This window comes from Pleurodeles waltl, chromosome 3_1, assembly GCF_031143425.1.
Source record: "Pleurodeles waltl isolate 20211129_DDA chromosome 3_1, aPleWal1.hap1.20221129, whole genome shotgun sequence".
Lineage (NCBI taxonomy): Eukaryota > Metazoa > Chordata > Amphibia > Caudata > Salamandridae > Pleurodeles > Pleurodeles waltl.
The window spans coordinates 367,374,389-367,389,304 of record NC_090440.1 but is presented as its reverse complement, the minus strand read 5'-3'; the positions used below and the strand labels follow the sequence as shown (position 1 = coordinate 367,389,304).

The window sequence follows — 14,916 nt, the reverse complement described above, 5'->3', positions numbered from 1 at the left end:
AGAGTCCCAGTCACAAAAAGTAAGACCATTACAATGGTAGCAATGGTTTTAGTTAACAGCACATCCCTATTAGTCAGTGGCTAATATATAAATAGTGCTAAGTATCTAAAACAAGCATTTTTAATGCAATAGGACTCACATTTATTTGAGTTGGAGCTATTGGCATTGTAATGTAGTATGTTGACTGTAATGCTCAGAACAGCCCCTAGAAAGCACCACAATAAAAACAGCATTTTTAAGAAACATGGTCATGTAACCCTATAGTTAGCCCCTAGAGGGCATAACCACATGGAAACAAAATGTCAAAAACTAATACAGTGCAATCATATATGTAGCCCCTAGAGGGTTTCACATTTTCAAGGCTAGCAGGGATACTACAATGCTATTACAAACAAGACTCTTAAAACACAAACTACTCTCAGGTGTAAAACAAAAGTTCTAGCCATGAAAGAGATTAAAAATACACAATGGTGGGAGGGGTTATTATTTTGGGTCCCCACTAACCTAGTGTGGTGACCCAGAGATGATGTAGACAGAAAGAGCATGTTGTGAATGTTTTGCTGGTGGTCCTATTGCCCTGTGACCACCACAGGCTGAGTTATGAGCAAAATAGTTTTCTAAAAGTAATGGCCTGCAAAGCATTATATGGGGCGAGTTTCCAGAGTGCAGTGAATACTGTAGCATTTGCTCTTCTGCTGTGTTGGGAGAGCCACTTTGAGGATTTCTGTGTTTTTTATGTAAAGTATTTATCAAGTACAAGTGTTTTTGTGAAAGCTATGGTGCGTGAAGAGGACAGGCAAAAGAAATGACTCTGATTAGGTAACAGTGCGAGAAATGTGACCATCGCTTCAGTACCGCCGATGGAGTTCATGCTGCTGTTCTGCCATAGAGCATGAAAGACAGAGACAAAAGAAAAAATAGTTTGCTCACACTGAAGTCTGCAAGGCTGTCACAAAACCGCCCCAAGTCGGGACTAACATAAAGCATCTACCAGTGATATCAATGGACTTTTGAAAGGCAATCCCACGAACGAGTGAAAGTGATGGGTGTGAGATGGCTGTAGTTAAAAGCCCACGGAATACAACAGGTTGAAAATCGCTTGCTCGCTCATCCTAAAAGGAAAGAAGAGCAATGTATGCTAGTGCTGCAACAGACTACACTTTTTCTACCAGAAAGCGTAATGATGATGATTGCAAGAGGATAGCAATGAGTGAATGGAACACAGTTAGCTTCTGTCCAATAGATAAAATAATTCGATGTGACTTCTTTTTTTTTTTTTTTTTTTTAAGGATAGTGATTTTTTCTGTGCAATGTCCATAGATATATGACATCTGCTGATGGCAATAAACAGTAAATCTATAACATACACAGATAACTCAGATACGGTAGGAAGGTGTTGTTCCTGATATTAAGTAATGTAATAAGTTGTGGGGAAATCACTGTCGATTTCCAAAAAAACAATACAGCTGACACATGTTCCATCACTATGAATTTTTCAAGGCTGTAACAGTCAATTATCGTACAAAATGCTAAGAGGTACACGCAAGTCTGGAGGAACAAGAAAAATATATTGTTTATCTTTCGTGTCAAAGAAGACAAAGAATGCAAAGAAAGAAAGAGTGGGCATATAGCAGATCAAAATATTTTGTTGGTTTATCCAGTTGCGGTGCTCATGAGAACACAGTGTGAGTTAGACATGTGAGAAAGACTTGCAGATGAAAGAACAAGACTTATAACCACCTCCGTATTGTGAGAAACAGACACTAATGTTCAATTCAAAATATAGTGCAAGAGGTCAAAATCAGCCATAGTATCTATTGATATCTGCAAGATTAATAAATTGTATTGTAATCGGTCTGCATGGCAGTGTCTGAAATATAGGCTTGTGGCACCAGTATTAGTGATTGGAAAAGTTAAAAGAATGGATGGTTATGAAATCTGAATAGATTATGGATGTGATAATAATCTGCTACTCAGTATGAGAAAGGAGAGAGGTACACATGATCATCGACTCAAAAGAGTACCCATGACATGTTCACAAATAGGAATGGACCATTAGGTGGAAGAGGGGACTATGCCATGAGCTTATTTCACTTTTTGTGGTAGTATGTCTATTAATACAGAACTGATCGGAGAGGGTGCTGCACAAAACTAGATTGACCCAATTTGTAATTGATTGGCCAGGTAACCATAAGTTCCCCTTCAAATTAATTGGGTAGCAGTGTTTGATTTTAACTGTGTGGTCTAACCTGCATAGAGAAGGTACATAAGCATATGCCACATGGCCACAAACCAGTACTTGAGACATAAGACACGTGAAGGAACTGCAGGAGAATAGCGAGTTTGACTAGTTTGGCACAGCCTATCAAGGAAAGTGGGAACGTTTTTCAAATGGGTACTGTTTTAGCAAAACACTTCACAAAAGCCTGCATGGTTGATGCAAAGGACATTCTTGTTTGGGTATCAAATGTGAATACCCAGATAGAGGAATCTCTCAGGGTACTAAAAGAATAGTTAGTTAAATCAATGGCTTCTGCAAGGTAGTTCCAGTGTTTTTGGAGCATACTGAGGTGAAGGCCTTCTTGTGCTTCTCAGGCGAAAGGGCAGGTTTATTTCTGTTATGGGGCTGCAGCATATACAGCCTGTGAAAACTGAGTAAGGTGGAGGTCTATGACACAGTTTCATCACACCACTTATTGAGTCTCTTCTTTATTGGTGATCTTATCTAGTGCTAGTTGGTCTCAAAATATGACACTGTTCAATAGTGTTTATTCTGTGTAGGAATTGCTTGGATATGTTGTCTTATATGGCTTTCTAGGGGCTAGATTTTAGTATGGCATAATTCTAGAACAGGGTCTCATGATCGTAGATAAGCATGCCATAGTTGTCCAGACATGTTGGGCAACCCTCCTGACTGGCCCTCCTGACCTTCATTGGTGTGTCCAGATCAGTGTTGGTATGCACAAGTTCATGCAGATACATCCAAAGGTAAAAAGGTTAAGGAGGGGTCAAAAATATTTTAGCTCCAGCAGGAAATTTTGCTTTCTGCTTCAACACAAACCTATGAATAGTTTTACTACAAATGTGGCATGAACGTAGATCTTTACTTAGAAAATATGCTTTGTGTGTTTTGGTCTAAATCCTCACTATAGTTTGTCAGGTATTTGACCTTCAAGAAAGGTGTTAGGCATATTTTGAAGACTTAATTGTCACGTGTATCTAGTTGATTGACTTTAAAAGCACGAACCTCGTTAGTTCTGTAAATCACATTTCCATTTTTATGGAGAAGGGCCTGGTTGATTAGGAGCTTGAAATATTTTCTAGCACGTTCAAATTGTCGAGATCTGCCAAACAGGTGAGCCCCTCGCTGTGGGAACAAATTCAGACGTACGAGCAGTTTTGATATTTGTTTTTGTGTAAGGCTAATTAAGTAGAGATGTGACAAAGTGCATTGCAGAAAAAGTTTTAAAAATCCATTTTGAATCTGACAAACTTTAATTCCTGGAAAGTCAAAAGATTGTGGTTATCATTTTTATTGGGAAAGATGTCTCATATTGCTGCATATTCATAGCAAAAAGTGGATATACATACAACGTACCAGACATTAATTGGATGATCATTAAAACAAAAAGGTTTCATACAGATTGAGCTTGCAGATGTTCACAAAAACATGAGCACAAAGCCAAGAACATGAAGACATTCACTACAGGCCCTGCATGCAGCCGATAGGAAGCAGAAGTGAGTGAGTTAAGGACCTGGCTACAGACTGTGCACACAGGTGTTGACCCTCTGTCCTACGGCTAATGTTACTATTAAAAAAAGGGAAAAAAATCAATTTGTTAAGCAGACCATAACCGGAGCATTGCAGGGATTTTTAGGTTTTGCTTTAGAACAATAATTCCACTTTAACTGTTTTTTTTCCTATGTGTTTCTTAGGTTTTTTCCACGGCAGTGTTAGAGTTTGTGCTGCTTGAACCACACCTTTAAGTGTGCCTTTTTCAGTGAATATTTATATTGAGTGCCAGACACACCTCTTTACTTACGAATGCCATGTCACTCCAAGGGAATCTAAATGTGGCTCTCTTAGTATCTTTGACCTCTACATCAGTGAGCATCAAACTTGGGAGAAAAACTGCAAAATCCTACCTTGAAGTTTAGAGGTAGAGTCAAATGCTGAGTGAAAGCTGGATCTGCCCCTGGATTGAGCAGGTTGAGGTAATGCTAAGAGTTTTGGGTACTAGTGTAGGTTATGCTAGGTCTGAACCCTGCCCTAAGTCTTCTTAAAGCAAAATTGCTTATTTGGAAAATCATAGTATTTAGATATTGTTATATAAGTAGCTTTGAAGTGTTCATGTAATAACTAATTGCTTTGACGTGTCTCGTTGGGCATTTTCAAGACAGAAATTTGAGCTCTGAGGCCTGGCAGCGTACATTGTACTAGTTGCTCGGCAACAATGAAGCCTCGACTTGTATGCATACATTTTTTTATCATTCACATTAACCTAATTGTGACAAAAAAAACTCTTATCTAAAGTGCTAAATTTAAATTGTAAAAGTTTTCGGCCTTGGCAAAATTAATTATCTGGTAAAAAAACTAAAGGTGGGGAGGGAAATTGAAGTTGATCAAAGTGTCAGTTTGAGCTCTGCTATGAAAACACAAATGCTAAGGAAATTCAAGGTAATGCCCCAACGTCAGCTAACACCACCATAATAATTTCTCTCACTTTCTGTAATACAGTCATAAACAAAATAAATAACTGGTCACAAACTATGTATCAGTGCATAATTAAAAGTTTTAGGAGCTATATTAACAATCATTACCCATGGATGTTATCAATAATTATAAACCCAGAAACAGAATACAGCTCCATACAATATACAAATTAGAAAAATAGTCATCAAAGGAATATATTAAAGATACAGTACGTCTCCAACATCTTACCAGCACTAAACATTTATATACGTACACAAATCTACAGATCACATTGGACGATATAATGTACAGCTATTCTAATTACGTGCTGATTAGGTCTACATTTATAAGTAGTAAAATGTAGTACACAAGCATACATTACCCAAATTACTATCAAACACTGGCATTTAACATGTATAACCTATAACAACTCACAGCCATTACAGCATAACAGGGTATTCTGTCCTCAGAGTCAGAGACTTTCACAAAATACTAACACGTTTACTGCCAATGGAATTATTCCACAGTTGCCATTTTTAGTCTGTGTCACTGCCGCTACTGAGTCAAACAATCGTACAAACTTTTTTTATTTCACAAAATTCTTAGTCATTCATTTGTAACTTCTTTCTGCGTTTCACAAGAAATTGGGGTAGCAATTAAAGTTATTAAGTTGTTTGATGAGATTGACAGTTTCCTAGATTTCTTTTCATTTTACATAGCAATATTAGTTTCAGAATGGAGCCTACATTAACATTTAAATCCATTTATCATACTTTTTCGGAAGTATATATAAATGTGCTTTTTTTTAGCTTGATCAGTATTATTCTCTTGTTTGTCATGTGCACGAGGCTGAGGTTTTTGTGTTCTAGTGTCTTTGCTTTGTATCTTTGGGGATTTGTGTCAGTAGTTGCGGTCAGTTCGTGGAGGCGGTGGCATTTCTGTGGGCTGATATTAATGTATGATGCGAGGTGTGTTGTTAGGGAAGGTGCTTTGAAGGGTTACTCTATGGATGTGTCATTAGGCATCTAATAACTCCTCTTTTTTGTGTGCATTTGTGACCTTCGTTCACATTGACAGACCTTCGTATGTGTGCTCAATTTTCCTAGGTCTGATTTGTCTCTATCTTGCAATTGGTAAAACGTATATTCACCAGTTCTTGATGATAATATGAAAGCTAATGCAAATAAAATATGTTTGCTATCTTCAACTTTTTTCTCATCTAAAACATTTACATATGGCAACTCTTTTCTGAGCACATCCATCTTCTCTATGATGTTATTAATTGGTAAAAACCTATTTAATTTTAATTGCAACTTTTTAGGACTGCCTTAGATTATTCTCCAAAGATGAAAAACTTACAGACAACAATAGATTTGACTGCAGCCATTGCAAAACTCGAAGGGATTCTCTTAAAAAAATAGAAATCTGGAAACTTCCGCCTATTGTTTTGGTGCATTTTAAAAGGTAAGAAAATGTTGTAATCTTTGCCTTTTTTCTGCCTTTTGAGACCTTCCCACAACATATTTTTGTTTGCTAGGCTAATTGTTGCCTGGGGCTTCACATGTAGCTTATCATGTATGATTACTGCGTGCTATTTCATTTGTGTACATTTACAGTATAACAATATTTTAGAACTTATAGCAGTATTTTATCATGCATTTCTAGTTTATATGTCATACACATTAAATGTGACAGTTTTGGAAAAGCATAATGAATTTGAACAAATGTGCAAAAGAATTCACACTTTACTATTCCCATCGTAGATCACGGATAACAGGTTTAATTTTTCCCAAACTAACTTTGAGAAATATTATGTAACATGTATTCACAGACTTGTTCGGGAGAGGGAAATTTCATATATTCCAGAAAGAGCGTCTACGACAAACAGTCTGTTCTCGCACTTACTATCTTGTTCTTGTGAAAAAAGACAGAGTCCCTGCCTGCCTCTGAAAAGGCAGGCCACAAACTCCAAAAATGAATGATGAGCAGGTATGCTTGTGGGGTGCTCTCTGGGAAGCCTTTATTTTTGGCAAGCTTTTGGTATACATAGGACGCGCCAAGTTTTTGGTAAGGCTCCAGCTGCAGCGCTACTTTAAGACCTGGGACATCTCGTTGTGCAATTTATTACTCATTTTTATTTTATGATACCTTGTGTGATCGCTGATAATTGCTGCTTGGCACTAATAATTCAGTTTTTTAATCACTGAAATTCTCTTTGCTCTTGCGATTGTTGGCATGATTGGGTTGAATATAAGGACGGGGGAGGAAACTTACAGACTGGCCTGATTGATTCTCAGTAACCGTGCTCTCTGCCTCATAGGAGTTTTCTACTTCCTGCTTCCTTTCTTTCCTACCTAGAGCCACCATCTTTGAGGCGAGGCGCTTTAGTTGTTTTTCTGTCACTATATCAGGACGCCCATGGCGCTGATGCGTGCAGCGGGTGCCCCGAAGGCACGCCTAAGGCAAGCCCGACTGTGCCTGTCTGGGACCCGGACCTGGCCAGCACCAGCCATGCTGCCACTCAGTGCTCAGTTATCTCTTTTTCTGCTCATTGTGCTAAAAAAATATCTCCAAACTTGTGCCTCCCTGTGATTCATTGATACAACCAGACACGATAGAGGGTCCAGTCTCATGTAGGAAATGTAGAGAGTGCTTTGGTGATGTGGCTCTTTCGCCCTCACCCTGACCGCTAACTCTTAACTCGCACATTTTACAGGGAGCATTGATTAATGCTTGGTCCCTGAGCAAGCATGCTCAAGAAACACATGATCTCATCTGTGACCTTCATTTAGGTTTTTGTTTATAACAGAATCTTGGATTAAAGACTGGTGTAACCCTGATGTTGCAGTAGCCCTCCTACCAGGGTATTTAATATCTAGGCAGGACAGGCCTGATTGCCGGTGGGGAGGACTCAACATCATTTTTAAGGAACTGTCATTTCCTTCAACTCAAACTGATCAGTTGGTACATGCCTGTGCTTGCATGTGGGGTAAGGAAGATCTACTGGGCTGTGATTAAAAGACAACTTATACAGATGTATCAGAAACATTCTGATAAACAACAGACTTCTTAGGGCTATATGCATTGCACATTGTAGGTCGTTCTATAGTGTCCTTATTTAAATCTCCTATAGTTGGGAGGTTTCTTGAAGGCCTTACACATCTTTTTCCTCCTATCCCATTTATCATGCCCCAGTGGGATCTAAACCTGGTATTAGCATACCTTAAGTGTACCCCGTTTGAGCCGCTTCACAACTGCCCTTTATGGCTCTTAACTATCACGAATGTCTTTTTAGTTGCCATTACTTCTGCTCGCAGAGTAAGTGAGCTCCAGGCTCTGTCATCTAAGCCACCTTTCCCGGCCATACATCCTGACAAAGTGGTGCTTCGCACAAGGGCTTCTTTTCTACCTAAAGTAGTGACACCCTTCCATGTCGGACAGTCCATCACCTTGCCTACCTTTTATGCACCCCCACATCCCTCTCATGAAGAGGAGAGACTCCACCGTCTGGACCGAAAAAGAGCCTTGACGTTCTATCTTGATCATACCAAAGACTTCCGGGTGGACGATCAACTCTTTGTGGGATATGTGGGTGCAAAGAAGCGGAAGGTGATGCAGAAGAGGACCATTTCACGATGGCTACTCTTATGCATCAAAATGTGCTACGCTGTGGCTAAAAAGCAACCTCCTGAAGGGTTTCCACGCTTGCGCCACCAGAGCTACTGCTACTACCACAGCACTAGCATGGGCGTTCCAGTCCTGGACATCTGTCAGGCAGTGACATGGGCATCTCTGCACACATTTACCAAACACTACTGCCTGGACAATCAGATCCGAAGGGACGGCTACTTTGGCCGTTCGGTCCTGCACGACCTCTTGGTGTGATCTTGGTTCGCAGCCCACCACCGAGGATGGTATTGCTCGGGTATCTATTCAAAGGTAAGGAATCTGCAACTAGAAGTTTCTATCAGATGTACAAGTTACTTACCTTCGGTAACGATATATTTGGTAGAGACATATTGTAGTTGCAGATTCCTTACTGACCCGCCCATCCTCCCCGCACTGCGAACTGATCTCTAGGAACAGGAACTTCCCCTTAAGGGCCCTAGTTTTGGCGCACCACTCTGTGTTCTTCATGGCTCTGCACTACTGGCGTGGAAAGTCGTGAAAAGAAACTGACGCCAGTGCGCCTGGGTGGCGCCTATATACGACTGCGACGTCATCACGACGAACACAACGCCAATGACGTCCATGGAGTCGACCAATGCCACCTGACGGTGCGCAGAGGTACTGCTTGAAGAAAAATCTCCGGATCCAGTCTGACGTCTGGGCAAATTCAAAGTAAGGAATCTGCAACTAGAATATGTCTCTACCAGATATATCGTTACCGAAGGTAAGTAACTTGTACGTTAACCTCACTGTGCCAATACACACAGAAACCAACCATAGTTAAAGTGATCTTGTCGCGAAAATGATCTTGTTCTTGTTTCAAAAGAGACAGTGCAGTCTGAGCTTTGGGGTTTGTCCTGTCAGAACCCCTATAAAAGCATGGACAAATTTTGTCTTCGTTCATCCCCATACGTGAGGTGCAACTTGAGTCCCTGTGATAGGCAAAAAGTGATACATGGAAAGCTTTGCTTTCCTCCTAGATCTCTCTTGAGGATCTCTGGCATGAGATCGTCTTTAATATATTTCAGGCTCAAAGGTGTGATGGTTTAAGTCACATATAAATCACTATTTTGCAATATTTGCCATTAGTACTCGTTAATGTGGAGCATTAGTAGGTATGCCTTATAAATGGTTTTAAAATGGTTTTAGTTAAGAAATAGAACTATTTTACACCTCTTATTCACAAATATCTATTCTAAACGTGCCTCATTTTATTTTAGATTTTCTTTTGAAGGAAGATGGAAACAAAAGCTTCAAACATTTGTTGATTTCCCATTGGAATGTCTTGACCTGTCGCAGTATGTAATTGGCCCAAAGAATAATCTCAAATACAACTTATTTGCAGTGTCGGTAAGTAATATTTACCAAACAGTAGCTACTTTAGTAAGCATTGCTTCAACAAAATATTCAAAATTATCTGCATGCCACATTCTAGATCTGCATGCCACATTCTAGTTAAAGCGTGCTGCAACAAAGATCGACGAAGTAGTAACCTCTCAGTAACTACATTCAGCACAGTGCCAGAATGTGACCAACTCTGCAGTAGTAATTTCCAGCCGATAGCTGGTGCATACGTCTTGCATGTATTTCTATTTCCGGTCATCAATGAACTAACTTCCCGATAAAATAGCTAGGTGCTTTCTGCATGTCAGCACATTTGGCCAAACTACAAGATGGCAGATAACCACTGCTGTAGTCTTGACTGCAGCCCCCACATAAAGGGGGGAGAGAAAAAGAAAAAATGCTACCCATGCTATGTTCACCAGCGTTGAATAAATGTTGCAAGGTCCTGTGCCTAAAACACTTCAACTTGGTTGCTTCATGGTCATAACTTGGAACATACTGCCCTTTTTGAATAGCCCGGGGTCTGAAAACAAACAGCCTGCACTGAGGCATGACAGTGAGATCACAAAGGTATAGTTATGTTTCGAGGCCCAGTCCATTTTAATAGGCTCCATGAAATTCATCAAGTACTGATGCCATCACTGAAGAATTGTTAATGCATAGAACCCTTTCTGATGCAGAAAGATATTCCGCTATTCGTAAAGCTATGCAGTACCTGCAGGGGAACCTTTGTCAGACATATTAACCGTAAGAATTTAAAGGGAAAGAAACAAAAATAGATTAATGTGGCGAGTTTTCTCCAGTTAAATCATCTTATTAATGAATGCGGTGGTATATTCTTGTTTTTGCTAAAAAAAATAATATATGTTTCACGTTTACTGAAATGTGTCATTTGGAACATGTTCAAGGTATACATTTCATTGCGTCTATCTCTTCTGAAATATTTGCATTTGTGTTAACTGTGCTAAATCGCCTGTTCCTTGACCAAATACCACTGGAGCCACCTGTGCTAAAACATTGCCATTTGAGACAACTATGTTTAAATGTTTCACTCGAGTCAACAGTGATAAATGACTTGCTCCCTGATGAAACTGCGCTCTCTATTCTGATTGGACTCAGTCCCCTGTCAGTGTGCTAGATCGTATCCCACTAGATTTTGAAAAATGTCTTCCAATGACTTTGTAATTCACATACCATTGCATGGTGCTAGTTCTGTGCAAGCCAAAAAGACATTCAAAATACCAATGAGACAGGTTAATGTTCGCCTCCGGTCTTGTCAATGCCAGGACAGTAAAGCTGTCTGGAGAGGAATGAAGGTGAGTCGGGTGTTTATTGATGATATCTTTTGTTTCATGCAGAATCACTATGGAGGGTTGGATGGCGGACACTACACCGCGTACAGCAAGAACGCCCTTCGGCAGCACTGGTTTAAGTTTGACGACCACGAAGTGTCTGAAATTTCAACATCATCTGTGAAGTCTTCTGCCGCCTATATTCTCTTTTACTCGTCTGTAAAACTTCAGCCTGCTGAACTGGCCACATAAAGAAACTGACGGCCAATCCCTAGCCATTTCATTCATACGCAGTGGAGGAATACAAAGGCACCTGACTTTAATATAGATGGTTTCGGCCCAAACTGGAGAAACTGACGTTATTGGAATGGACGTCGTAGCTTAGCCGCCCCTCTTTATTTCCAGTAGGTGACACAGATGATGCTGTGAACTGGGTGGGTTCATTATCCAGTACCATATTTCAGTTTAAGATCGAAGGGCACGAATAATCACTTCTTGTTTAAGAGACCCATTCTTTGTAACTCAAACATTTAATTGAGTAGGCCATTAAACTATTTAATTATTAGAATTTTGAGCTTCTAAACTTAAAACCATAATGTAATTTAACTTTCACATTCCTTCCACGAACGAGGCCTTTTTACGCTGATTACCTTAATGCTTTTGTCTACTGTGAATGCGCTAGAATGATGTAAAAGTTTTGGGATGTATGAGTACATATTGATTGCATAATTGCACTTAAAAACAATGTATATAATCAGAAAGTGTGTTTTTTTTGTAAACTAGTATCCTATTTGAAACGGCGACCCCATTCAAGTCCTTTGTGAGAGAGGAGACTGAACGCAGCTTAGCGTCCACGTATCGATAACATATGCAAAGAAGCCAACAAGACTAACCCGCTCTGACCGTTGTATGTCACTTTATCCCATTGCTTTGGATAATCTGAAACGCTTAACCCCGTTTGCACTGTTGCCTCATTTTCTGTGGATGCATCTTATTCAGAAATGCCATGGAATTTTTAATGTGCTTGGACCTGTTTTAACTTCTAAATGTAGAACACCCCAGAGCTGTATTTTTCTGTCTGCCAATACTCATGCACTTTCTTTTCTTCAGATTGAATTTTATGATACAATTATCTCCATTTGTCGACGTAAGGACTCTAAGAACTGGGCAGCGCACCTTTTATGTCACTTTCGTCTGGAAGATAACCATTTATTCATATGGCATCCCAGCCTGGCGGTTATGCTGCCTTAATATTCATCAGTAAACAGAATATCAAACCACCTATGCCTGCTGCTCTTTTTAAAGTGTTGTGTGTGATACTTTCTGCCATTACTAGAGATCTCAGTGCAGTATTTCATTAAAGTAACAAAATAAAGTTTTCTTGGGGTGGCTAGGCAAGCACTTCTATGGTCCCTCACACTGTAACTTCCTACCTGCATGCTTATTCCAGTTGGAGGCAGAAACCATAACTGAATATAGCCTCTGCTGAGCAATGAATGCCACATATTTCAGGAACAACAGTGATGTATGAGCGACTTAATTGTACTTACCTTTTAGCCTTGGTGTTATCACTATCACTGGAATTAATGATCACAGTTGGGATATGTAGCCACAGTGTAAAGACAAAGCCCAGAAAGTCATTATAATTGATGTTTTTTGTTTCATTAATTTCATTCTTAAAGGCAATCGTATCTGACCCCCATAAAGATGTTTGTGTTTAAGCAATTGTATCTAAGTTAGAAACGTGTATCTTAGTCCTCAGGTGTTAAATGAGTGCATCAGAGCGTTGCTGTCATTAAACCATGGGAAGTAATCAATGGAGGTATCCCTGATGATTGACATATACAACATCCACATTGCGTTGTGAGAGAAGAAAGCATTACTTGGAAGCTGGAATTCGAAGGAACTCGCATATCCGTCTTTGCATATGTTTAATCTATTTTAGTGTTTTAAAGCACAGTGTCAAAAAATCATCAGAGTGCTCTCCAAGAATTCATCAGAGAACTGTCCGAAAAGAATAGCCTATGAAATCAGTTTTACAGCTCGAGAAGCAATCGGCAACAGAATCACATTAGTATTGTTATTATTTTCTTATTAATGTTATAATCAGTTGATGTAAAAGTGTCAAAAGCAAAGATTGACTTTAAATGAAACTACTTTGAGGCAAGATGGGATGGATAAAAACAGCTTAAATGCTTAATACAAATCTTTGGAGTGCTATCTTGGACTAAAGATTTTAGCATAACGGAGTAAAAGAAGGTGAAAAAAGCACAAAAGAAAAAGTTATTCCCCTTCGGTAATGATTTTTCTGATGGATACTTTGTCTACCTTGAGATTCCTCACCTAATGAATAGCAACAGGCATCAGACAGGATGCAGACACTTTCAAACCTCTCCTGCTCCAGAAGGGGATGCTTGATGCCGGCAGTGACACCAGGATGACAGGAGTAGCCAAATGTCACCCAACCCAGTGCACCAACATCAGTTCCCCATTAATTTTTTCGGTATCCCCAAAGTCAGGTGAGGAATTACATTGGATGGTAGAGTGCAGTGCAAACATCTAAATTTGAACCCTTTTAATGTAGCCTATTATCATTCTTGAGAGCCGGGGAGTTGGGTTTGATCAATGAGAATTCTGTAGGTAGATTGAGGTCCCACCAGAAGTATTGTTACTGAAGGTAAGAATTTTTTTCTTTGTATGGAAACTTCTTACTGCAAATGGCACAGCTGTTGGATAGATTCCAAAGCTATACCTCACTAGGCGGAGGGTCTAAGGGAGTGACCTAACCAGGAAATCCTGAAGCACCAACTGTACAAAATGGTCATCCCTTCTCACCTCAGTATCCTGACTATAATGTTTGGTGAAGGTGCGAAGGGATGCTCATGGCCAGTGCTGAAGTGGATGATTTTTTTTGATGCGCAAAAATTCTTTTGGACAGCTTTACCCTTCCTGCTGCATATCTTAACCCCCACCACCACCACCACCACCCAATGAGCTGGCAGTCAGGCCTAATCTCGTTAGTGCAGTTGATGTAAAAACTGACCACTCTTCTTGGGTCCAGTCAATGTAGTCTTTGTGGGATGGTGTGGAGGGAGAAGGTGGGAACAGTAATGAATTGCCCCAGATGGAAAAGAGTCACTACTTTGGGAAGGAAAGATGCTTTAGTTCAAAGGAACAGTTTGCCCAGAAAGAAGCATGTGTATTGAGGGGTGAATGCTCAGTGCTTGCAGTTTACTGACATGCTGCACTGAGGTAAGGCTCAAAAGGAGCACCCATTACAGAAGTTCAAAACAAAGCTCAAGTTCCATTAGGGCATGACATAATGAGTGAGTGGAAAGAAATGTGTCAGTGCCTTTAAAAACCTCATCATGACTTGGGATTGAAGTAGGGACAGATGGATTTGTTAATCCATTCAAAATCATTATTGGAGATTTAAAAAGGGATGGCTAGTCTGGAAGGCAGAGAAAAGCAGCGAGAGCTGCGATTTCATCCTTGATGGTGCCCACCGCACAACCCTGGTGGTCCAGCAAGATCATGGTGCAGACAACCTCAGATAGGTGAGCTCTCAAGGAATCCACCTCATTTTCTGCACACCAAACAAAAAATCCGTTTTTACTTCCATGAATGACCCATTTGGTGGTGGGACAACAATCAAAACAGATCATGTCCAACCATCTCTGGTTAGAAGGTTCACAAGTGTCCCCTGCTCAATCTCTGTTTGATTTGTTCCACATTCTGTCCATCATCTGTTCTTTATTGCTTTTGTCGCCCAAGTGGGAAGGGTGCGTCCAGGTATGCCCAGGCCTGGGTCCCTTGCTCACTGTGCCACTGGATTCTAGCTAGCCTGGCTGATGAGGTGTGATATCCCAAAAGCGGTCCCAGATGCCTGTTTCCGGTCCAGGGAAGACTTGCCCTGTC

General features: G+C 40.2%; 1 protein-coding gene across 1 annotated transcript in view; it reads left to right on the top strand.

The window, feature by feature from the left end:
* Positions 1 to 12,278, top strand: part of USP8 (ubiquitin specific peptidase 8) — a 488,166-nt gene extending 475,888 nt beyond the window's left edge. Inside the window, exons 17-19 of the mRNA XM_069222544.1 lie at positions 6,015 to 6,157; positions 9,583 to 9,712; positions 11,065 to 12,278. Of these exons, the coding sequence (XP_069078645.1) occupies positions 6,015 to 6,157; positions 9,583 to 9,712; positions 11,065 to 11,250 (459 nt within the window). The 3' untranslated portion in view covers positions 11,251 to 12,278. The remainder of the gene's footprint in view (positions 1 to 6,014; positions 6,158 to 9,582; positions 9,713 to 11,064) is intronic.
* Positions 12,279 to 14,916: the final 2,638 nt, after the last annotated feature.